The sequence below is a fragment of the Dunckerocampus dactyliophorus genome, chromosome 2 (genome assembly GCF_027744805.1).
Source record: "Dunckerocampus dactyliophorus isolate RoL2022-P2 chromosome 2, RoL_Ddac_1.1, whole genome shotgun sequence".
Classification (NCBI taxonomy): domain Eukaryota; kingdom Metazoa; phylum Chordata; class Actinopteri; order Syngnathiformes; family Syngnathidae; genus Dunckerocampus; species Dunckerocampus dactyliophorus.
The window spans coordinates 9009076-9035205 of NC_072820.1; the positions used below are offsets into that span (position 1 = coordinate 9009076).

At 41.4% G+C, this 26130-nt stretch overlaps 2 protein-coding genes across 4 annotated transcripts in view; both read left to right on the plus strand.

Moving 5' to 3' along the window:
- Positions 1-616: 616 nt before the first annotated feature.
- Positions 617-4927, plus strand: LOC129177033 (gamma-interferon-inducible lysosomal thiol reductase-like). The gene is made up of 3 exons (XM_054767721.1): positions 617-865; positions 2201-2389; positions 4518-4927. Exons 1-3 carry the CDS (start codon positions 668-670, stop codon positions 4617-4619), a joined length of 489 nt encoding a protein of 162 aa, XP_054623696.1. The 5' UTR covers positions 617-667; the 3' UTR covers positions 4620-4927.
- Positions 4928-5435: 508 nt separating this feature from the next.
- pde4ca (phosphodiesterase 4C, cAMP-specific a) overlaps positions 5436-26130 on the plus strand; it is a 62013-nt gene continuing 41318 nt past the window's right edge. For 2 of the 3 annotated variants that reach the window (XM_054767710.1, XM_054767711.1), the window contains exons 1-3: positions 5436-8086; positions 9337-9548; positions 14300-14620. In XM_054767710.1, coding sequence (XP_054623685.1) covers positions 8045-8086; positions 9337-9548; positions 14300-14620 — 575 coding nt within the window. In that variant the 5' untranslated portion in view covers positions 5436-8044. The remainder of the gene's footprint in view (positions 8087-9336; positions 9549-14299; positions 14621-26130) is intronic. The other variant, XM_054767712.1, reaches the window with a different exon arrangement.

A 26130-nucleotide genomic window follows, 5' to 3' on the forward strand; every position in this document is an offset into this window, starting at 1 on the left:
TTCTATCAAATTATGTGGCATCATTTTGTTACTAATACATCACCCACTTATTATCAGGAAAGATATTCAAGATCATTTTTCCCCCAGTTTAGATCTGATGTGTTTTCGAAGTGTTCCTCTAATTTTATTGAGCAGTATATTTGTATATATTAACAGCGCTAAATTCACTTAAAATTTAAATCAAGCTAAAAGATGTCACACATGTCTGCCAATCTATTTACCTAAAACCTATTTACTAGCACCGGTTTCTTTAATAACAATATTTGAATCACTCCTTAACTGTGTTGTTATGAGCAATGAGGAGTTGCGTTCAATGACACCACGTACTGTAAGTTGAATTCCCATCTTTTGAGTGAATTTTCTGGGATTTCCGAGCATACTTAAATTCATCAAATTGTACTTCCGCATTAAGAGTTACAAAGTGAGTGTTAAGAATATCCACGTATTGATTTTCATTGCATTTATGTTTATCTAGACCACCAATACACGCGTAATGATGACCTGAACCGGGGTTAGCGCGCAACACTGTTTTTTTATTTTTATTTTTTTAACTTTGGCTACAAGTGACGATTTTTACGTCATCCGATCGAGAGCCAATCAAAGAAGACCTACGACATGAACAAGGAAACGCTCTTTCGGCACGATTTAAAAGTTATCACGACTGTGTATGTGTGGGTGTTTGCAGGTGTTGTGTGGCTGTATAGTTGAATACGTGCAGGCTGTAGTGTCGAAGATGAAGGTGGCTCTGCTGCTTACGTTGACCTTTAGCTGTAGCTTTATGTCCACATATAACCCACTGTCGTCAGCATGCTCCCACCCTCCATCACAGTGGTGCTCGTCTCCAGACTTGGCTGTCCAGTGCGGGGTGAGGATCATTTAGAGTTCTTTACAGCATTTTTAAAAATGAAAATTTCAGAAATGGAAAAAAATAATTATCTTTAGAAAAAACAACCTTAAAGTTTGATTCTGTCAAACATTCAAAGAGCGTTGAGACAACAAATCTCAGCACGTGACATAATTTACGTCACTTTTAGCTAACGTGAACGTTAAACGTCACAATTTCGTACACTCAAACACTTAATTTTTTGTTTCAGTATATTCAGTCGTCAAGTCCAAAATGTTAAAAACATTTTGATGTGACTGAATGATAATATTTTTGTATTAAGACCTGTCAGTGCCCCCTCTTCGTTTTGTAATGGCAACATCATTCATATAGTTTCCCTCACTACATCGCGTTTCGAACATCACCCCCTCACTCTATCGCCGTTCCTCAACTATTAATGACTGACCACTGTTTCGTGGTTGACTATGGACTATTATTAGTCAAAAAATATTGACAGACAAGTTACAGTATATGTAGTATTCTGGTCACTAGGCGTCAGTAATTTTACACTGATGAGACATGACATTAGATTACCTTCACACTCCATAACGTCAGCCATGGCATGTCTGCCATGACATAGTGAAAAGAACTCTCATTTTGTGTGGAAGGGGTATGTTTTTTTTAATATATTTTTTTACTTTGTCTTTCTTCCCCACTCAGTTTGAAACCCTTTCTTAAGTTTAGAATAAGTAAATTCAAGGCTAACTAGTTAACTCGGTAGCATGCTATGTTTAAAGCTGTCTCTTGTGTCCCAGCAGTGATCCTGTACTAGCCTTACAGTTGAGCAATGTGTTGTAAACAAAGAATAATACACGCGTATATGATGTTATTTAATGTCTACAGGGCTCTAATAATGGCAAAAATGTATTTAGAAAGTCATAAACAGGTTTCAAAACATTCAATTTATTAACATTGAATCCTACTTTGCGGCAACTCACTTATCACTTAAACAAGGGACGACTGTAATACGTGTAATGGATCTCATGTTTGGTGAGTGTAAATTATTTTAGTCACAGTTTAGTGAAGTAGAAAGAACATGTGACTGGCACACTTTCAGTTCCACTCAGATGACAAATGAATGACAGGATCACGTTGACATGCCTGATCCCTCCATTTTGCAACATGTCCTGATCAGCTGACATTTTTATGGCAGTGATTTCAACTAGCACGATTGTTAATTACAAGTCTGCTCACTAAGCGACTGAACATACAAGTGCTGCATCACTATCTACAAAATCCAGTCATTCCCACATTGCTGTCACAGCCACATGATGCAGACTAACACACCATAAAGTACACTCCTGTGTTTCTTTGCAGGTTTTGAAACTGTGTCTCCAGGCCAACTTAACCAGGTTGCGTCAGACAGCGGAACCTGTCCAGTTGGATGTTTACTATGAGAGCTTGTGTCCCGACTGCATATTTTATATCACACAGGTGCTTTACCCCACCTGGGTGTTGCTGCAGGACATCCTATCTGTCAATCTTGTCCCGTTTGGGAATGCTCAGGTACACGAGGCTATGGTGCACATGCACGGTAGTCCCACTCTTGTGTCGTTATGGAATCCATTCTGGTGGGGATTATCATTACATTCTTTATGACCCTATTGATTGACATGTAGACCTGTTAGATGCTTTGTTTGTAAACGTTTTCATCTTGATTTCAAATTAGTAAAGTGTTCCCACAATGTTCAGCTCAAAGTTGGCACAATATCTTGGCATTTTTTTTACTTGATCGATGAGACAGTGAAAATATTGTGAGACAGCGATGCAAATTTTATGCTAGACAATTTCTGTATTCTGATGTATTACATAGGTAAAACTATTTTAAGCAGTTTGCATGTAATTAGTCATTTGTGGTCGTGTATTAGGGCTGTCAAAAAGAATGCATTAACAGCGATAACTAAATTTAATTTTACATAATTAATGCACGCGCATCATGGCAAGCCTCTGTTATGATGGCAGATGGAGGCACATTCACATCAACAGTGGTGCAATTCCAGCACCATATACAGTGGTGTGTTTTTTTTTTGTCTAATTTGTCACACTGAAATGTTTCAGATCATCAAACTAATTTACGGTAAATATTAGTCAATGACAACACAACACAACTGAACACAAAATGAAACTTTTTATTATTAAGGGGAAAAAAACCTACATGGCCCTGTGTAGCTAGCAGCAACAACTGCAATCAAGCATTTAAAATAACTTGGAATGATTCTCTTACAGCGCTGTGGAGGAATTTAGACCCACTCACCTTTGCAGAATTGTAGTTTAACCACATTGGAGGGTTTTCAAGCATGAATCTTTTTCAGGTCATGCCACAGCATCTCAATAGGATTCAGGTCAGGACTTTGACGAGGCCACTCTGTCTTCATTTTGCTTTTTTTCAGCCATTCAGAGGTGGACTTGCTGGTGTGTTTTGGATCATTGTCCTGCTGCAGAAACCAAGTTGGTTCCAGCATGAGGTCACAAACAGATGGCCAGACATTCTCCTTCCGGATTTTTTGGTATACAGCAGAATTCATGGTTCCATTTATCACAGCAAGTCCTGAAGCAGCAAAACATCCTCAGACCATCACACTACCACCACTGCATTTTACTGTTGGTATGTTTTTTTCTGAAATGCGGCATTACTTTTACACCAGATGTACTGGGACATGCCTTCCAAAAAGTTAAACTTTTGTCTCGTGAGAATATATATTAGTATTTTCCCAAAGTTCTTGGGGATCATCAAGATGTTTTCAGGCAAAATTGAGATGAGCCTTGAGATGTTATTTTTGTTCAGCAGTGGTTTTCATCTTGGAACTCTGTCATGCAGACTGTTTTTGCCCAGTGTCTTTGTTATGGTGGTGTCATGAACACTGACCTGAACTGAGGCAAGTGGGGCCTGCAGTTTTTTGGATGTTGTTGTGGGGTCTTTTGTGACCCTTTGGATGAGTCGCCACTCCAGGGAAGGTTCACCACTATTCCATGTCTTCGCCATTTGTGGATAATGGCTCTCACTGTGGTTTGCTGGAGTCCCAAAGCTTTAAAAATGGCTTTATGAACTTTTTCAGACTGAGAGAGCTCAATTACGGCCATTTAAGTTTGGATTTTTTTTTTCTCCCTTAATAATAAAAGGTTTCATTTAAAACTGCATTTTTTTCCATTTAAAACTGCATTTTGTGTTCAGTTGTCACTAATACATTTGTTTGATGATCTGAAACACATTTAAATGTGACAAACATGCAAAAAAATAAGAAATCAGGAAGGGGCAAAAACTTTTTCACATCACTGTATATGGTGTTGGATATGTGCTGCTGTTGATGTGTTCAGGTCAGAATAAAGTTATTAAAGAGCGGCAGGCTCTGTGGACACGCTATTGTGGCTCCGTCTGCCATCACAAGAGGTGTGGCTTGACATGATACGCATGTGTTAAATTAGTTACGGCCGTTAGCACACTATTTTTGACACCCCTCTTTGTAAGACATTGTCAAGTTTTTGTTTCGCTAACTTCAGATTGTATTTAATCTAAGAATATAAAATCTATTTTCTGTTTCTGGAGAGTTTGAAAAAAAAATTGATTTGAATGCAATATAGGGGAAAAACAAGTGTCACTGAGTAATCCATATCTAAATACGTTTTTGACCACCAGGAGAAACCTGATGGCAGCAAGTACATATTTAAGTGCCAGCATGGAGAACAGGAGTGCCTTGGTAACATGATACAGGTAACGTTCCGAAACACAACCTGCTGACTAATCATCACACTAAATGTGAACTGCTGTTTCATTCCCGTCATGTGAAAAGGAAGTATTTATCTTTCTACTAATCTTCTCACGTGTGTAGTAGTTATCACAAAGTAAGTTGGCAAAGTAGGACTATAATCATGAAACTATTTTTTCTGTCGTGTCAGACGTGTTTACTGAACATGAGCGACAATGCCTTCCTCATCACCTTTTGTATGGAGGCATCCACTGATGTTATCGCAGCTGCAAAGAGTGTGAGGAAAATCTGCCGGTTTCAGCTTCTTTTTTTTCCATCTAATTACTCCACGTCTCTACTTGGCTTTCATTGTTGTGGCCAGTGTGTTCATCTGTACAGCCCCCAGTTGAGCTGGCAGCGCCTCATGACCTGTGTGAATGGAGACCAGGGAAACCAGCTCATGCATCAGAACGCCTTGAAGACCCAAGCCCTGGTTCCTCCACACCAGTTTGTACCCTGGGTCACCATCAACGGGGTGAATCATTTGAATGGAAAAACACAAAATGATGTACTGTATAGTACAGCAAACATCAGAATCCTACTGAACTGTGAAGATTATTTTGGGCATGATTCTTTAAGACAAATTAAAATATGTTTTTATGAATTTACAGGAGCATACAGATGACCTGCAGAGAAAAGCCACAACTTCTCTCTTTACTTTAGCCTGTAGCATGTACAAGGTAAAAAGTCATACATGGTCTCTTGACGGAACCTGACCTTTGAACTACTGATTGTGCGTTTGCAGGGTGTCAAGCCGGCGGTCTGTGTAGGTGGCAACCAGAGACACGACAAGATCTACGACCGTAACTGATGAAGCAGCACTCAACATGGCCAGATGCTGGTCCTGCTCCAGGTGTTGTGGCCACTAGATAAGCAACACTGTTGGATGTCATTAAATAGTTACTGCATTTTGAATCTTACTGCACACATTTGCACCTTACAGAATAATAAATATAATTAACTGTATAAATATGTCCTAGCGAAAACATTGGGTTTGCTTTGAAAGTCATTTTCACTTAAAAACAGGCGGCTGGCTTGTAGTTTTTGGGAATTGTCTGGTAATACACCTCTGTGGCCTTTAGATGGCGCCACGACTGCTTCAGATACTGAAAAGATAAAACCGACTTTGGTCATTGATACCTTTTATGCAGTAAATACATGTACAGATAAACAATTTAGAATATAATACAGTTAGCAGAAAGTGAAACAATTACACAGCACTATTTCAAGCCTTTTATTATTTTTTTTTTTATTATGGCCCAAAGTTAGATGAATTTAAAAAAAGGATATTTTCAACAGAAATCTCAGGCTTCCGTAAAGTATGTTCATTCCTATGCATTCAGTACTTGTTTGGATCTTTTGCATTAATTACTGCATCAATGTGGCTTGGTATGGAGGCGGTCGGCCTGTGTCGTAACACCATGGTCATTCAAACCAGCCTATGGTACCTTTGGCAGTGTATGGGCAGGTGCCAGATCTTGCTGGTAAATGAAATCAGCATCTCCATAACGCTTGTCAGCAGAGGGAAGCATGAAGTGCTGTAAAATTTACAGGTAGATGGCTGGGTTGATTGTGGACCAACACCAGCAGATGAAATTGCAACCCAAATCATCATGGACTGGACTTCAAGCAACGTGGATTCTGTGCTTCTCCACTCCTCTACAGACTCTGGGACCTTGATTTCCAAATGGCATGCAAAATTTAATCTGAATAGAATACTTCGGACAACTGAGCAACAGTCCAGTTCTTTTTCTCCACCGCCTAGGTAAGATGCTTCTGACGGTCTCTGGTTCAAAGTGGCTTGACACAAGGAATGCAACATTTTTAGTCTAGAATTCGTCTGTAATGGCTGTTGTTGTGCCGACTCCAGCCTCAGTCCAATGAAGGTCCCTTCAAAGTCATAGTCCATAGTCAAAGGTTCCTCTCAAGGCTGCAGTTTTCCCTTTTACTGGTGTACCTTTTCCTTACACTTAACTTTTCTATGAATATGCTTGATACAGTGCACTAAACAACCAGGTTTTACGAAACAACCTTTTGTGGCTAACCAGTCTTGTGGAGGGTGCCAATGACTGTTTCTTGGACATCTGTCAAGTCAGCGGTCTTCCCTACGTTCCGTGTACCCTACTGACCCAGACTGGGAGAGCCTTTAAAAGCTCACCAAACCTTTGCAAGGGTTGGGAGTTAATTAGCTGATTAAGATTTGACGCGTTGACTTTACAATATTGACCTTTTCCCACAATATTACAATTTTCTGAAACACTCCATTTTGGGTTTTCATTACAGGAAAGCCATAATCATCCAATTTACAAGAAGTACTGTAAAGTCTTCAAATATTTCACTCTGTGTGTAATGAATCCACAGTATACAGCCAAACCTGTTTTTAGTCGCCCCAGTTTTTTGTATGATTTGGTTTTTGACAAACTAGTCCGTTTACCCTGGACTGGATCATTCCCTGGAATCGAGTGCCCAAACATAGCATCTTACGTGTTGGTCACTCACTGTCCATGCATCACCGTCCATGCATTTTTATTGAGCGTGACCGCTAAATAACCCGTCATGGGGCCAAAGAAAGTTGCGAGTGCCAGCAATTAGATAAAGGTGAGAAACACTATTGAATTCATAAAAGAACTCATCGCAAAGTGCGACGATGGTGTCCCCTCCTCTCCTCTGCACCTCGCCGTCTTCGCCATCAATGGTCTTCAGTAAATCTAAAAATGATTTCACATTGTTTTCTGCTTGTAAAACTAATTATTCCCTATAAAATCTATTTGCTAAATTTGTGTGTCTGAAACAGATTATTTCGGACATAATCGCCTCGCTTTTCGCCTTGTTTTCTGTAGATGGTTTTCGCTTTCTGAAAGGTGACAAAAAATATTGAACATTTTCATATTAATTTTTGTTTTTAGATGTACCTGTAGGCATGGAATATTTACCAATTGCTACCAGCAAACACTCAAGTACATTTTGTGCCATTTTCAGTACAAATGTGTTAAGATTGTTGAGTGAAGTTTGTATTTTCGCAGCGCAACACGCTACTAATGAAACATTCTTTTAGATTCTGTGCTATAGTAGTAATGTCCTGCGAAGCTTTGTGTTTCTGTTCAAATTGTATGGATGACTTTAGGGAGTACATTGTGGCTCAACCAGAAGTTCTGGATGCATGACGTCCCTTGATTGTCCAGTCAGATAGACACACACTAATAACAGACCTGTCATGCGTGCATGCTGCTTTTAGCAAGCAGGCTAGAGCAGGAAAGTAAATACACTGACATTTAGCTGTTGCTCGCCGGACCTTTACAGATGAGGAGTGAAAAGGTGCAGGAGTAGTTGTTGGAAGATGCGACAGCTGGACAAAATCATGGTGGCCTTCATGTGTTTCCTCTTATTTTCCATCACCATGCCAATTGCCTGATACAGTATGAAGAGAAATAACTCCTCAAAGTGTTTCAGTGTCACTGAGGTAAGAGTATCTTACTAAATTCTAAAGACATTTGTGGTAAAATGTCATTTGTCAGTTTTTCAAGCAGAGATTTTTTTTCCTAATACAGTATAGCAAACGTGATTGAAAGTTTTTTTTTTTGTTTGGACTTCACTGACTGTATGTGGCATTTTTGTTGTGCATAAGATGAATGCTACAGTTGGAAGCTGGCACACTGAGTAATGAGGTCACAAGATGCAATGAAAAAGCATGGACTTGTTTCACTGTTGACGTAGACAACGGCCTTAGTCAAATCTACTTTGAGAACCAATTATTGTGTTAGACGCGTGACGCTAGCAATTGAAGGCTTGTCACAGTTTAGCAATATCACAAAGGTACAACCAGGAGATGTCATGCAGTGAAGCCTATACACTAACCTTCCACAACATTAGGCCAAGCCTGCACAATGTAGTGAGATATTTTGCTCATTCAAGAATAATAGGCAGCGTATGTTTGTGCGCATGTGTATCAGTATGACAGGACAGTTTTTCGGGTTTAAAGGGACTGTTTACAACCGTTACACGTCTGCTCTAACCTTCGAACGTGCTTCAAACACCAAATGCCCAACAACAATTTCCATCCATCCTTTTTTCCATGCCACTTATCTTCATTAGAGTCACGGGGGTACGCTGGAGCCAATCCCAGTTGACTTTGGGCAAGAGGCGGGGTACACTATGGACTGGTCGCCAGCCAATCGCAAAGCACTTATAGACAGTCATTCACGCTCACATTCATACTTAAGAACAATGAACCTAACATGTCAACATGTTTTTGGAAACCGGAGTACCCGGGGAAACCCCACGCACGCACAGGGAGAACATGCAAACTCCACACAGACATGTCCAAGTGGAGATTTGAACCCAGCTCCTCCCAATCTGACTGTGTGGCCAACATGCTATCCGCTCATCACCGTGCGGCCACGACAATTTCCACTCAATTTTACATGCAATTGTGAAAAATACAGACATTTTCCCTTCAAACTGTGCTTATAAACCACTAATGGCAATATATGCTAGTCTGTGGTGTTCCTTCTATATTTTTGGGGTTTTAAAAAATGCAAGCTTGAGCCAGTTACACGCAGTCCCTTAACAACTCCAAAATTTCAAATACTGTGCACACAGATTGCATAGGTGTACCTGGATTTACGGTGTTCAGTGAGTGTAATATCGCCCCAGAATAAACCTTATGTACTCGGCATTATACTGTGTGCCACTATGACCTGTGTCTTTCAGCGACAATGGGAGTTGCCAGAGCAGGACTCCAGCACTGAGCTTCCCCTGGAGTCCTATGTCAGATGTGCTGTCAAGCGGCTTTTCTCAGGCAACCTCCAACTGCCCAGACTGTCGTGCAGACCCTCCACGCTGGACAAATCCAAGGATGCTGATTCCTGTAGCCAGTCTCCTGGAACCCTTTGGACACTGACCAGTTGCATCTCTAAAGCCTTGTAAGTCATTGATGTTCTTAATGCCTTTCATAATATAATACACTCCTGATGAAACTTTTAAGACCAGTTGAAAAATTGCAAGAATTGACATGTTCCACTGATGGATCTTAAGGAGGTTTTAAGCAGGGCTTCAACATGCAAAAAGAAGAAATGGGAATGAGACAAAAAAAATGACAAAAGTTTATGACCATAGCTAAAAAAAAAAAAAAAAACTTGAACCCCACCTAAAATAGAAATAAAATGTTCAAAAAAAGACTTTTTAATGCTTGTTAATCACCTCAAAAATGGGTTTGGGTATGCTTGATGTCAATGTATCCAGGAGGCTAGTGGGAATGTTGCTCCAGGTGGTGAAGATAGCTTCACGAAGAGCATACACTGTCTGGAACTGATGCCCATTTTTGTAAACTTGCCTTGCCAGCTATGCACATCCCGAAATGTTCTCAATTGGATTTAAATCGGGGGAACACGCAGGATAGCCCAAAAGTGTGAGGTTATTCCTCTCTAAGTCCTTTTGTCAGGCAGGCATTGTGAACTGCAGCGTTGTCCTGTTGAAAAAGCCAGTCATGAGGAATGCCCCCTGCAACATCTCCACATAGCCATCTGCCGTTTGACGCCCCTGCTCAACCTGAAGCTCCATTGTTCCATTGAAGGAAAAAGCACCTCAGATCATCTCCTTGCCATGCCAGCAATGTTGGAAGCTGTCAGTCAATGTTACATTTTTTCTCGTCAGAGAATAAAACTTTCTTCCACCTTTCAACATCCCATGTTTGGTGCTCTCTTGCAAATTCCAAATGGGCAATTTTGTGGCATTGAAGGAGACGAGCCCCGTTGAAGACATTTTTTCTTCTGAAAAGCCTTCTCTCGCAGATGAAGTCTGATGGTTATTGGACTGCACTCGGCACCAGTAACAACCTTCATTAGGGCCGAAGATCGCCCCGGGTCTGGATGGACAGCCAATCGGATCCTTCGGCTCAGGGCTGGTGACGTTCTTTTGGGTCTACCGCTTGGCTTTTTTCTTCCATAAATCAGACGTTTGAAGAATTTTCAAATTAAAACCTTACTGCGTCCAGCCTCAGCAGCAGTGGCGAGCAGTGAGAGGCCTCGCATATGCAGCTCAACAATCCGACCACGTTCAAAGAGAGAAAGCTTTTTTGCTTTTGTCATCAAGACATCATGACAGTGTGAACACCTGAAAGAAAATGACAATGAATCCACATTTTTGCCAGGATTTTGGCTTTTAAAGACTGTGGTCTTAAACCTTTGATCAGCTGATAAACAGCCTATTTCACTTTAATGCTTGTTTGCAATAAATTGCTTCCTCAATTTTTTTGTCTCATTCCAATTTCTTTTTTTTTTGCATGTTGAAACTCTACTTTGAACTTTCTTAAGATCCAACATTGCAAAATGTAAATGCTTGCAGTTTTTTAGCTTTGATCCTGATCAGGGGTGTATCAATTGTACATACATTTCCAAATGAATATACATTTTAATCACTGAAATGAACTCTTAATTAACTTATGGCTCAAATGTTCCAATGTTTAAGTGCTTATATAGCTTTAAAAACCCAAGGAATGCTGACAGACCTGCCAGATAAGGCTGGTAGCATGTTGAGTCATATCTGGTGACTGTTGACCATAGCGTAGCGCATTTTCAATGTCGCTTTCCCTTGTACCTGGCTTTCCAGCAACACAGTCTTTATACACTAAAGCACACAAGGCAGAAGAGGTTCCAGAGAATGACAGCAGTAGTCATAAAATTTGGGGTCAAGAGTGGAGCGCAAGTGACCCAGGACAACACAGTTGTGTCTTACTTCAGACTATAAAGCTTCACTATTGTTTTGCTTAGCCTCTGGTGACGCTTGTTGAGACCGAAACGCTTAAATGCTGTTATACTACTCAGCAGGAACAATATCAGGTACACCTGCATGATCCAATTCAATATAAAAAATGGCATACAGTAACTGTCAGAGTTTTTAATTTAAACAATATTAGAATTTCATCATCAAAAAAGTTCGCAAAGCTAGCATTAAACAAACTTTAAAGGAGCTATCAGTGTTGACATTTAGCTTTGTTGTCTTTATGACTGTGATTTTTTTGTCTATATTTGGTCCGTTGCTTTGTTCCAATCTAAATATAAACATCCCACCATGGTCAGAACCGACTGCATGCTCCATTGGGGGCTTTTGCAGCCAAAACCTTTCTGACAGATGTTCCAGATGTTCTGTGTCAAATGATACGGTGACGTTAACTGCTGAGCACTGAGAACTATTAACTTGAATTTACAAAGAAAAAGTAGAGCGCGGCGTTCTTGGTGTGCAGGAAGGTGGCTGAGAAGAACTAAGCTCAGTTCTGGGTGCTGCGTTGAGGAAGAAATTTGCACACCTTATATATGTAACTTTTATTAGACCCAAAAATTTATCTTGGCACACCTGAAAATACAACTCGTAATAGTAGTAATTAGGGGTGTCACAAGATCTCGGGAGATTAAAACGTGACAAGATTTCTCGTTCAGAAAAAACTGTCTCGTGGGCACGAGGACTGGGCTGATAAAAAATAAAATAAAATAAATTAATCACACAGTCAATGAAAATGAAGTTGATATTTTTGCCGGCCTTAATAAAAATTGCCATGTGCATGCGTGTTTGTTTTCCTTGTCTCTTGCCTCCAAACAGGCGGGAGGAGGGTTCACTCTGTGCATTGGTTTCAGCACCTTGGTGATTTTCTTCCATTGTATAACATGAGCAGAGTGAGCTTTTTGTCAGTCGGTGCAGAAGAGTGTAGCTTCGTGAGAAACAATGCAAGGTAACATAGTACAAAATAAATTAGTAGATTGCAATTAATGTTTTGTACTCCTAGTAGTAATTATAATGCATTTATTATTACAGTCCAGTTAATAGCCAGGTAATGCATGCGCCACTAATAACTACAAGACCCTGAATGCACCATACATCGCTCACATTTTAGCAAACCTTTTATTATATCTTCTAAAGGGACAAAACTAAAGAAATAATTGTACAGCTTGTATAGCAGTATAGATTTTATTGTACTCTGAGAATAAGTCAACACACATTGCCAGTCGTAAAAATGTCGCAGTGTCATACTTATTTGAACCTTTTATTAGTGTTATTAAAGTATGAATGTTATATTAGTACACTAATTGCATGGTGCTGTATGCTTCATATTTTGACTGGTGGGTGAGCACCCCACAGGTTTGCCTGAGGCAAAGAGCGGCCTCTCACTGCTTATTGCTGTGTTACGTATTTGACTTTTGGTAGTGCTGTTTGTCTCTAACAGTTGGGACTGTCATGTAGGCTTTTGGGATTATTGACAAGCCATGATCTGTGACTATGATAACACATCTTTGTGAACCAATAATTCACCATTTGTTCACTTTATTATTACTGTGACCTTCCTGGAAGCTCAGCTCTGATTAGGAAACTGAAGGTCAGTGACCGTCAGTGGCACTACAGGACCGAGTGAGTGCAAGTGAGTGATACGCAGGTGGAGTGTAACGCGAGCGCTAAAGTCAGCGCGATAAGGAGTTGTAAGGTGTACAGTTTGAGGCGCAGGCGGTGCTAAGGATCGCCCTCTTCGGCCTCAAATGATGCTAGCTGCGGTTGTTCAACTGGTGCTAATTTTTACATGTTTCAAGGTGCTTGCTCCAGTAACTCAGTGTTCTTCTTGCACAGTGGTAACTACAGGCCCAAAACACAATACTCAGTTTATCTAAGCAGTTTGCATATTTGCATGTTGACATTAATGCACCCTGTTTTTCACCAGGTCTTTAAAGTCTTTAAATCTGTACTTGCAAAATGGGCAGATACCCTGTTCCGGTGTATAGCCTCTGGGACTGCCTCTGTCTCTAAGCACAGAAGGTAGTCTTCCTCCAGAAATACAGACTGTACAGTAGCTATAAGTGTAAATGCCTGAAACCATACTTATTTTTTTTCTCTCTCCGAGCTGTTGGTATTAAGTTCTGCCCTGTGTCAGATGCTCCAGCTCGACCGGTGCTTAGCTGATTCCTTCATCACATGATACCTTTTTCTTGCTCCTTAGCCATAAAACAAATAGATTAGCTGGGTGGGGGGGCTGGTGAAGATGATATTGCCTCTGGTCACAGATAGAGAGCGCCATCGTGACAGCACCCATGCTCTCTGTAGCTGTTAATAGTCAGAGGTGCTTCATGTGACTCCTCTTGGTAATCTCGGAGCATGTGAACGGCAAAGAGGCTGTCTCTATGGAAATAGGCAATTCCCCAACAAATAGCACCTCAGACAGTCAGAAGACAAGCCTGAGTATGCAAATTCAGTTGACGTGAAAGTACGAAGCAAGCAGGCGCCTCAAGCCAAGCCACAGCTGAATGTTTAGACTGAAAAAGGAAGTTTGAATTTGATTAGCGATATTCCCTCAGGATCGAAGGCAGGAGGGAGGCTGAGGGTTAAAAAGTGGCAAAGGGACGCACATGGAGGTGATCTGTCATGGCTGTGCTCCCCGTAAATCAGGCATCCATATTTAGTTGGAGAGAGGGGACGGCTTAGCAGTAATGTAAACAAAGCCTGGGAGCAGGAAGGAGGCACAAAGAGGACATCAAGTCCAATGTGTGATGTATCCATGTTTCTTCAGGAAGGAGACATGTAGGATATGCAGTTGGATTCTTCCATTTAAAAGTGTCTAAATGCATGGAATGGATCGGAGGCATTGACTCTTAACAGGATTTGGACTCACATTCTGCTGATGTGAAAATCAAATTAGGGAAGGCACCTCAGACCAACGTCAGAGCGCACGCAGCCTGATTGACGACCATCCTCTGCTGATCATGAGTGACTTGTGTTCTGAGAGCTCCGAGGATGAGCAGGTCGAAGTTCAGGAGTGGCCTCGGGGACACAGAAGACTACCGATCATTCAACTCATTCAGAGGTCAAAGACAGCTTCACCCGGTGGATCCCCGAAGATCTCGCCCAAGGACTCACCACGTGGATCCCCACGAAACTCCCCTCTGTTCTTCAGAAAGATGATGATGGCCCGGAGCATCAACCTCCAGAGGCGCCGCTTCACGCTGGCACACACACCCAGGTAGAGTTCACATCGAGAGCGGCTTAGATGACAGCTCTTGTGTCACCTCATTTTTTTTCTATGCATCAAAATGGACTTGTAGAAAATAGTTAGCATTGCTCAATTTCTGCTACTAAGGAGGTGGAAAACTCACATATTTTTAAAATATATCCAGTATATACATACAATACAATAGTCTCTTCTCCCAGTCTTGTGATTTGATCTTCTGCTGATTGTTCCATTGGACCAGCTGGTAGTTGGAGGGGTACATTGTTCTGGTCTTCTCAGCTGCTGCTGTTGATTTATTTTTGGCCAGTGGATTATAAAGTGTTGCGTTGCCAAGCTCATGTTAAGGAATTCACACATTTGTCGAGCTTGAACAAAGTGCACCGTCTTAGGACAATCTGCTATGTCACATTAGCATTTTCAGAATTTAATGCCGATGTGTTCTGTTGCTACAATATTTTTTTTTTTTAGGAAATAGCTATTTTACGACAATAACAACATTTGCTTCATTGTTTTTGCTCCAGCTGTCAGTTGTAGTGCTTAATGTCCAACAGGTGCGAGTGTTTTTCCAAAGCTTTGTTCACCTTTTCCGCCCGACTGGAATTACCTCTGTAAACACACGACTCCATGACATGCTTGCTGTCGCTGAATCAGCTGTGTGTGTTGTTCCACTTTGTCGAGCAAACACTGTTGTGTCGGAGACACAGCCCGCTTTCTTCTACAACCACGTGGCTATGAAACAAACCTGCACTATGTAGGCTGATCTTATCCCACATGTTATTTGGTAGGGACACTCCCGAGAACACAGCTGTGTTGGCTGTCGGCAAACTCCCAAGCATGAAATTTTATGAGCTACTGTTGCATCTGGCCCAACTGGGGAGTTGAATGCACATTAAACATTTACTCAGTCAATAATATTAATGCAAGTCATGAGATCACTTGCGTCCTGATAAAAGCCTAACCTCTTGATGTTTGGAGATGATGAATTAAAAAGCCATGTAGCCATGATCCTACAAACGGACATTTATTTGCACCAAAAGGATGCAGTGTCCTTCCCCGATAGTGCGGTAAAGCTGCCTTTAGGAAGCCTTTAAGGAAATGTTCAAGCAATTTGCACACACACGCCTCCTCCCTCTTTGTCAATGATTATCTTTCCCTCATTGACGTACATACATGGATACAAGGCACAGAATATTCCAGAGCATGCACAGTACACACATCTGACGCAAAAATTAAAAGCTTGGGAGAAATTTTAGTCAGTGCTGTAAAAATGCTTCCTGACTTTTATTAGTGAGTAATGAGTTTTCCTAAAGAAACCAGAGCCTCTAAGAAAACTCAGATTGCATTTACAAGATCGCTCACTTCTGGTGCAACGGGAAGACATCAGTTGTTTGACAGTTATTGTAACTCTGCAGCCAAACTCTTTCCTATATTCAAGCGTCTGCTGAAAATCAAACTAGTAGACACACAGAGGCTTAGTGGAGGAAGATTTCAGAGCTCACTCTGGAAATTCGGATGCTGACCGTCGAACACATCAAGCTACAGCTTTTAAACTGACCAGTTCTGCAGGGAGTCGTCTACAAGGCTATGTGTAGAGTATCCTTATGTCAGAAAAGTTACTGCATAAATTAAACAAACCCGGGATCCAATGGAAAATAGCTGTCATAGGCAGCACAATTTTAGAACATACCCGCAACTTTATTTTCACTTCATGTCAAAGTTGATTAAGACCTTTTTTCCACTCCTGATACACCTTGTCAAATGACATTTTCCCATGAAGCTATTTCACTTTGTCTCAAAAGTGAATTTAAAACATTCTTCTTCTCTTTAGCTCTTTAGTCAGTCTGAGGTAGTAAAATCGTAACAAATAAAAGGTTGCTGCAATCAGTTTCAGTCGTATAAAGTCAGCAGTGTATGTCACACTTATTTTTTCTCAGAACTTTTTAATAATTTTGTTCAACCTGAATCAGCGTTCATGGCTTTCATTCATTGGCGCCATAAAGTGCACTGAAGAGGTTGACAGCCATGATATTCTAGCTACATACATATTCTGCAGATAAAACCCGCATATTTTAAATGTGCTATCCCTTCTTGGCTCCAAATGACACTTTTCCCGCAGGCCACGAGACACACAACTAGATGAGATGAGACAATGCACGAGATAGGGTCCACGAGAACAAGACGAGACACTATTTTAACATTCATTTTAAGAAAAGTACAATGAAAAAAATATGACTAGACTGGACTGACAAACCTTTTAACTTTTTAACGTAATTGAGTCACAAAACAATGCCTGTGTGTTTTGTCCCACAAATTGACACTAAATTATGTTATTGTCAACATTTTTTGACACCAAATAAACCACAGTTACGATAATCCATCCATCAATCCATTTTCTCCTCATTAGGGTCGCGGGGGCATGCTGGAGCCTATCCCAGCTGACTTCGGGCGACAGGTGGGGAACACCCTGGACTGGTCGCCAGCCAATCGCAGGGCACATATAGACAAACAACCATTCACACTCACATTCATACCTATGGACAATTTAGAGTTGCCAATTAATCTAACCTGCATGTTTTTGGAATGTGGGAGGAAACCCGGAGAAAACCCACGCATGCACGGGGAGAACATGCAAACTCCACACAGAAATCGAACCCAGGTCTTCCCGATCTGCAGACTGTGACTGTGTGGCCAACATGCTAACCACTAGACCATCGTGCGTCCCAGTTACGATAATATATAATAATAATAATACATCATAATAATACAATATTTCCTTGAATATGTCATCTTTCATTCTGTAAAGTTGTGGAATAGGAGTTTGTGAGATGTATTTTCCCACAGGCAATTTATACTGGCTGTCAAGTGTTTGCAGCATTACTTGAAATGCTGTCTTTTTAACTGTACTAAAGAGCAGCATTTCTTTTGTGCTATGCCGTTTGTATTTACTTTGCCGACCAAATGTCTCAGTCAGTCCTGACTGTCGGAACGAAGGCTCTGTATCTTGTTGTGTAGGTTTTTATCCAGCTGGGAAAACTTGGTCAGCTGGATATGTTTGCTGCCTTTTATGTTGCTACCAATTTCAAATAAATTCGGCATACTGGCTCGTTTGAAATGATGGGCTAACCTTGCTCCTTAATATTCCCACACGGCGGCTGTGGCATTTCGCTTTGCAAGCTCCTAATTTCTACTATTATACCTTGCATTGCTCTTCAGGCTCCACTCTTTTGCTGTGTGTATGCTAACGGCCCCGCCTCCCCCCCAGAGTGAAACCGACTATAACTGACAAGAGGTCTTACTTTGTTCGCAGTTGATCTATGAAGTGTCAAGGGGCTGAACCAATGCACAGCGTGAACCCTCTTCCTTCTTGTTTGGAGGCGAGAGACGAGGAAAACAGACACACATTCTCGTGGCGATATATGTCATTTGTTATTGTCAGACAGCTTTTTTCTAAACAAGAAATGTCATGTTTTAATTTTGCAAGATCTTTTGACACGTCCCACCCCAAAAATAAATACATTTAAATGATGAATGAACAGGAATGAACAGGATAAATGAACATTTAGGTTATTTGAAGACGTTATTGTTGACAAAGATATCATGTGTAGTGTTTCTCACCTCAAGTCTCTGCTTTCCTTTTGATCATGACTGCAAAAAACCCAAAATGGAGCCAAAGAAAGCTGCAAGTGCCGGCATTTTAACAAAGACGATGAGAAATACTATTGAATTCAACACAAAGATGGTGTCCGTGTTGATCGCACTGCTACATTGTCCTTGACAGCAATCACGTCTGCAATTAGGATAAAAGTAACCTAAAGTGTTGATTCATGCCTTTCATTTGTCATTTACTGTATATGCATTTAGAATTGTTTTATACATGTAAAGCTATAATTGTAAAACAATAAAAGCATGTGTTGTGTTGACATTATTTTACAGTAGACTTGTGGCGTTACTGTGTTAGTTAGCAAAAAACTACAGTCAGACGCTGATGACATCATAGACAGGCGAAGGAGCTGACCTCTTGTTACTATTTCCATGTATTCGCAAGTTGCTACCAAGGACGTTTTGTGATTAAAAATTACATTAAGAACACAGTTGCACTCATGCTGTGTGTATTAATAACAAGACACTAAACACCATAGGGTATGCTAGCCAGAAAATGTACGCAAACCGAGGCAAAATTAAGCACCATTTTATTCTTAACTGAAAAACACAGTAACTGGGGTGTACGCTAACCAAGGTTCCACTGTATAATATACTTGTGATGTGATATATTTGGACATTGCTGCCAACTCTTGCAAAACTGAATATACCTAAACCTGTGTTCACGTCTGAGGGTGGTTCATTTTTGTTCATTTCCCAAGACCAGAGATCAGATTCATTGGTTATTTTTAGTTAGCATGAAGGTCTTGACAGTTTGCATGGTGTAGTAGTGAAAGGCATTAAGTTTGAACAGCGACGCTTTGAGAACAGTTTGCTTGCAGACGGTACAACGTTCAGTAGTTTGTATGTTTTGGCTGACATTCCTCCAGTTGTGTTGACTGTGGTGCGATGCTACTAAGCTCACTAGCTTGAATGCTTTATTTACTGAAAGTGTATTGTTGTGTGGGCACGCATTTGTTTGTATATGGTGCGAAGTAGTGGGATTATGCAATTGCATGAGAAAAGAATTCAATATTAAAGAGGAGAATAGAATCAACTTTTTTTTTTTTTTTTTTTTTTAAGTCCGCACACATGCGATATTGAAGTATTGATTGACCAGGCCACTGTTATTACTGCTGGCTTGAAGGCAGGTTGCTCACACGGAAAGGGAGCAGAACGTGTACTGGAACACATCCTCACAGCGCGAAACAAAACTTGCTCAGGGCCTTCTTTTAGTGTCATATTTCTATAAAATCACTCTGCTTACCGCGAGTTCCACTCAACTTTTTCAAGCAATGCCTGTCGAAGTGTGTACCCTTGCCGTCTAGTCTTCCTCATTTGTGCTTACCTCTCTCAACTGTCCTGCACCCCACCCCTTCACTCCCCCAACAGTGTCTCTCTCTGTCTCTCGCACTCGGGGGAGATAGTGTTGTTTGTTGTTTCAAGCTGAGTTTGGTCCCACCACTCTCAGGAGAGAATAGAAGAGGGAGCAGACCCTGGTTGTAGTCCCTCTGACAAGGACTACGTGGGACGCTCCACTCCAGGGAGCATCCGATGGGATTATAAAAGGCTCTTTCGAGCTCACTTTTTCCCCCACTAAGGTTAACTCTGCATGGCCTGTTGCTGTTGGCTCAGAAAGGAACATCGTTGTCAACTCTGTTTCAAGATTGGTGTTTTTTTTGTTTGGGGACCTTTCATCGAGGAAATCCATTTCACCACTTTGCTGCAGATTTGGACGGACTTTGGAAGTACACCAAGAGAAAGTAAAACAGTGGAGTGATGAGCTGAAACGTTAGGTGTTATTCCCGCTTGAGTATGAAGGGCTCACACCTTTTTTAGTCACATACTTGGACGGGTTTCACCACTGAACCCATATCTTTGATTTCGGAGATGAGATGCTCACAAAAGAACACTCTGTGATGTGAGGTCTCTAGCCGTCAACGCTCTTTGCCTTTTTAGGCATGTGTTGAACATTTCTGCCTCCTTTGCTTCCATGAAAACAATTGGTCCTATAAGTCAATGAAGTTCCACCTTGATGTGCACTGATCTGTTGATTCTGCACGGAGAAGGAAGCAGAGCACTTGTAGCAAATCTAAGAAATACCAAGAAGGACTCGCAAGGCCTGACTTAATGTTGCGTTCAGCTCAAACCCTGAGTTTACGAGACTGCTGTGCTCTGCTCTATTGTTTCTCAGAGTCCTGTCAAAGGAGATGTGTCTCCTGGTGACATAACGTAACACCACACAGACTGCAAAGTACTTTTGGGTTGGGTTTTTTTTTTACAGTATGTGGTGGTTTTTCACAGCAGTTTCACCCTCACTTTCCAAAATTGCTGTTTTGACTCTCAACATTGCAATAAAATGATGAACAAAGACTCTCGCTTTTCAAGGAAGATGCAGGGCAAGTCTTCCACCCGCAGGCACTCGTGCATTGGGTATGTATCCATTTTTGGTTGTCAATCACAATGCATTTTTTTGCAGAAATATATCCTGCGGATTGTGCGCCTTTGATGGTTCAACTCTATCGAACCCCAAACTGTCTGTGATATTCTCCAGTCAACGACTGGTTGATTCTGTTGTGAAAGTGGTGGGTGTTGTTGGTGCGTTTGGTACTCTGGCTGCTCTTACGGCAGTGAGAGCCTGGGGGAAGCTCTGTGGATCAATGCCTCTGTCCGCTGATGTTCCTCCTTGGGGTCTGTTGACCAAACCCAAGCTGAGGTGTCTGTGTGAGGCACAGTATGATAACAACTATGTGGTCAAGGACAGTTTGGACTTCATTAGACGACTGACAATGTACATATGTTTTTTTTCTCCTTTTGGCTTTTCCCTCTCAGGGGTTGCCACAGCAAGTCAATCACATGAGTGGTTTTGGCTCAGCTTTTACACTAAATGCCCTTCCTGATGCAATCGAACCCATGTCCTCTGGCGTGAAAGGCAGGAGCGTGTACCATTACACCAGCAGGGATCAGACTGACAATATAATGTGCAGAGATTGCCAGATTAACATGGGACCTTTACCTTTTACCGTTCATTTGAGCAAACATCAAAAAGACGACCCTTCCTTGTAACAGCTGTTTGGAGACTGCTGCCATGCCACTGCACAGCAGACATTTTTTGCACTCTGGCCACAAGACATGTGCCTTGAGAGTGTCATCCAATCTCCTCCAGCATGTTTGGATCATATGAGGAGATCAAAGCATGAGCTTGTAAACCACAGAGGGGAGCAGAACAGGCCTTTTATTCTCTTATTACCTGATCTGGACATTAAGATGGCTCCCTGGCTTCTCTGAACTGGAATTGCAAAGCTAACTGTTTTTCCATGGTTGTTGCAAGAGTATTCAAGCTATTTAAATATGGGGATTGTGTAATTGGAGCTTCTGTAGTTGTCAAATATCATGTTCAACACAAAGAAGTGTGTTGTGCTGCAGATGTGTCCATTTTAACAGAGATGGCTTTATTCTGAATTGTACAAACAGTACCAGGACACCATTCAGCCTGTACTCGCTCTCTTTAACACACAAATACACACCACACACACACACACACACACACACACGACAACTATCCCCGCATAGCTTTTTAAGGCTCTGACAGTGTCACTGCAATTCGTCTTAACATATGACAAGAAGACAGTCGGTGTCCTGTCCATAAAGCTTGAGTAGACTTCATTTATCTAAAGTGGGGACTGAACACGTGAAGAGGGGGCAGGCGCAAGAGTTGACCGACTGGGAAAGCGAGATAATTTAGACAAAGCGGGTAAATGCACAGACGACGGGGCGGAGACACAGTGATAGAGAGAATGTGGAAGGTGATAGTGCCGCTTTTAGCATGCAGATAATGACTGCAGGGAGAGCTAGGTGGTAGGACCGGAGCCAGGCACTGGGGGGTGTTTAAATAGTGAAAATGGGATCTTTATTAAAAGTACACAAAAGGTGGTGAGGGTGTGACATTGACTGTGATGTAAACAAGAATGACCAAAACAGAAGCATGTCAAGTGAGGCTACACAACTAAAGGACAACAGTGTCAATGTCAGAGGTCCCAGTATGCACGCTCACACACCCCCACACCCCCCCACACACATATTAGTCAATATGGCCTGTGTGGCTGCACTGGGCAGCCTGCTCTGTGCGTCACTGCTGTACTCTATAGTTTCAGCATGACTGATTTCCCCGATCGCCTCCAGAACCTCATCGATCCCTTTGGGGATCAACGGCTCGTGACAGCTCCAACACAGCTCAAATTTACAGGCGCCCCCTCCTCCTACAGGACATCTTGTTCAGCTGAATTATCAGCTAAACTAGAAAAACTAAACTAGAGTGTACGTTAAAGGCATTTGTACACAAAGCACGTGCATCTAAAAAAAGAACTTTTTCTTCAGTTCACTCGGCTGTGATGCAACAGTGTCAGATGACTGCTTGTTGTAACCACTAGAGGGGGGAACAGACTCATGTTTTGCCTCAGGCAGAACATGATTTCTTTTTTCTTTTTCTTGTGCGTAACACCTTTTTTTTTTTTTTTTTTTTACACCCTTAAATGGAAACACTTTGAGAATATGGAACTCTTAATCATTTAAATCAGTGGAATTAAAATCCCTGAGTTGATAGTTGACACGTAAGTGGACATGATGTTTATCTGCATTATAATTAGAGATGCTCAAGACTGGCTTTGTTACCGATATCCGATGTACAGTACTGATATTGTCCAGCACTTCATTACCAATATCAACCGATACCAATATTGGCAGCAGCTCTTCCCTCAAACTACACATTATGCTCCTTTTACTGTGATGCCACTGGATGCATTTTACAAATAAACAAATAAGACAAACTCTGCAGTATGCACTTTAAGTTCTTTTCAACATTTTGTCTCAGCAAAAGTCATTAAAAAATCATGACCAATTGTCAGCTACTTTCAACACGTAAGGCAGGTTAGTCTAAATAAATTCACAAATAGACGGCTAGATGGATACTGGTCTACTCATCCCTAAGAGAAATTCACAAATAAGAATCCAAATAAATTTTGTGCACATTTCTATGTGGCACAAACATCCATAGAAGACCAAAGTAAATTGCAAAGTATGAAACGCTGGACTAATGAGTGAAATGATCAAATGGGCTCATTCGCCATGTCACTCTTGACCACGGCATGTGTTAAACGTGTTAAAGGAAGACACCTTACATAACCAATGCTTTCAACGCAAGCTGCATATTTACAATCCAAAGGCGAAACTGGGGAGATACTGAGCTAGTGAGCTTGTTGCCATGTGGAGCGCGACATCGTCACTTGTGCGCCGATATCAGTACCGGCAGAAGAACCGATACCGATATGAACCGGTATCTAATTTTTATGCCAGTATTGGCCGATAATATTGACACATCAGTTCCCACTCAGTAATGTGTGAACGTCAGTGTAAATGGTCTCTATATGTGCCCTGTGATAGACCGGCGACCAGTCCAGGGCGGCTGGGATAGGCTCAAGTTCCCCGCAACTCTGAACAGGATAAGCAGAAGAAAATGGACGGATATATTGTGTCTTTCACTTGCTTATTTCATGATCTGTAATATTCCTAAGCGGTGCGTCTTGCATGGGCTGTGGAGACCCTGTATGTCAGCACAGCGTGCCAATATGTGCTTGCATGTGTGAGTAGAAGTCTGTCACCCGGTCAGTCAGCAGGTCAGACGAGCCCCAAACATCGTCGTCATGCTAGCAGATGGCGAGCTAATGAATCATGACATGACACACTGATAGCTTTTACTATGATACATGGTGGTTCACGTAACTGAGATAAACATAGCCTTAAGATGACGCCTCCTGTGACTGCCTGTTCACAATTTGAGATTTGCATGACGGTATGGTACGGTACTTTATGGTTCGTTTGTTACAGACATGCTTGACAAGTTGCATTACGTCACGTGGTTACATTTGCACAATTCCACATGTCTGAAAAGGAGTAGGAAGAAGCAGAGCTTATTTGATCCGACCCCTTCTCCATGTCTGCTACTGATAATTCATTCAATTTTATGTCAACACTTGCAATATTTTAATTTTGCTTATATTTGATCATTTACTATTCACTTCTGTGGGAAAGAAAGGAAGGTGTAAATATATACTGTATCAAGAGGCAAACAGAAGTTAAAATAACAACTAGGGATGTCCCGATCCGATCTTCAGGAGCGGGATCGGCTGCCGATCCGCTGTATTTTGAAGATTGGATAATATCGGCTTCCGCCACGAGATCGGGCCAATCCGGTTGCCGCATAATGTTCGTAACTTTGGGCCATCCTCCAAAACGGTAGGTGCGGTCATGCACCTGCTGCACCGATCTATGATTTCCGCGTTAACGGAATTGCGGACGGAATTGGCCACTAAAAACTGAATTTACTGTTAAACGTGGAATCTCACGGAAAGTGACATGTGAATGAAATTATGTCTTAGTGAGAAGAGGGTAAGTTCGTGTGGGGAATTACGTTCCCGGCAGGCCGCTCAATCGTGGCGGAATCTCATCAGAAACACTCGTAAATATTTTGAAACAGCGGCGAAAAACCTTGGAAACTCCTGTGTTACGGAGCATGAATGGAAGCTAGCGGGTTTAGCTTTGTTTAGCACAGTGTACTAGTGCAGCTGTGTGTGTGTGTGTGTGTGTGTGCGACTCAGGCTGGATGAGTATATTTTCACCGTGTTGTGTTTTACCGCTTGGATGTAAGGACCATTTCACAACGCCCACTGACGACGTGCAGGTTCTGAGTGAAAAAAGACGAGAGGCACGTTCAGCTCGTTTCGCCATTCTCAACACACACAACTCATTTCCGGCCTTCAAAATAAGAGCGCTTCTTGTCACATTTGTCTAATTGTGTAAACAAAATAACGGCGTCATAAAAATATCTTACATTAATAACGCCATTGGAGTTGCGTCTGTGACTACATCTTCCTTAATCACAAGCTTCTTGTAGCAATATGTGCTGAGACTGACATCTGAGACACAAAATGAGCCAATGATGAAGGGTTTTTGCATTTCATTCATGGACATTTTATTCACTAACCCAAATAGCACACACTCCATGCTGGTAAAATAAATGTAAAAGGTAAAAACACAGAATTCTAAAAAAATGAAAACGGAACAAACGGAATTTGTGAAAAAATAAAACGGATGTCATAGGGCCCTCAGAGATTTGTCAGGTATTCTAAATCACAGCACAAATTGATCTATAACCATGTCAAATGATTAGTCCTACCCTAAAAGTATTTTGCATACCCATTGGATGGACTTTTATTGGTTCTTTTATAGGATTAGGGACCTGACTCACGGAGGTTTGTTACAGAAGCCAAACAGTATTGTTGGTCATGCTGTGTAATAAAAAAGTAAATTCAGCAATACTTTAGTTGTATTATTTTTAATGATATTTTCATAACCATAATCAAATCCACAAATTCATGTTTGTAACAAAAGCTTATTATGATTTTTTAAAAGAAGGATCAGTATCCAATCGGAGACTATAAAAAAACAACGTACAAGTACTTTTGCTTCCTCCCGCCCCCCATTTAACTTGCGGTTTCCCCTGCTTCCTGAAGCCACGTGCTTTCATGGCAATGTCAGCTTTGCGTTTCGTGGGATGCCCATTGATGTAGACGTTTGTGCCTTTCAGCTTGTATTTCTGCCTCAGCAATGCCACCTTTTTTTGTTGGTGAACTTTATGATGACTATGTTATTGCTGCCAGATATTGGAAGGCCCTTTAATTGCAGGAAGGTGGCCACCTGAAGCACGGGGATGGAGGAATTTAATTTTCTAGATCTAGATAAACATACAGTAAGAGGAATTTAGTTCTACTTTTTGTCGTTATTTGTCATGATGATTCACCTGCATTGGGGCCAAGTGATGTCAGTGA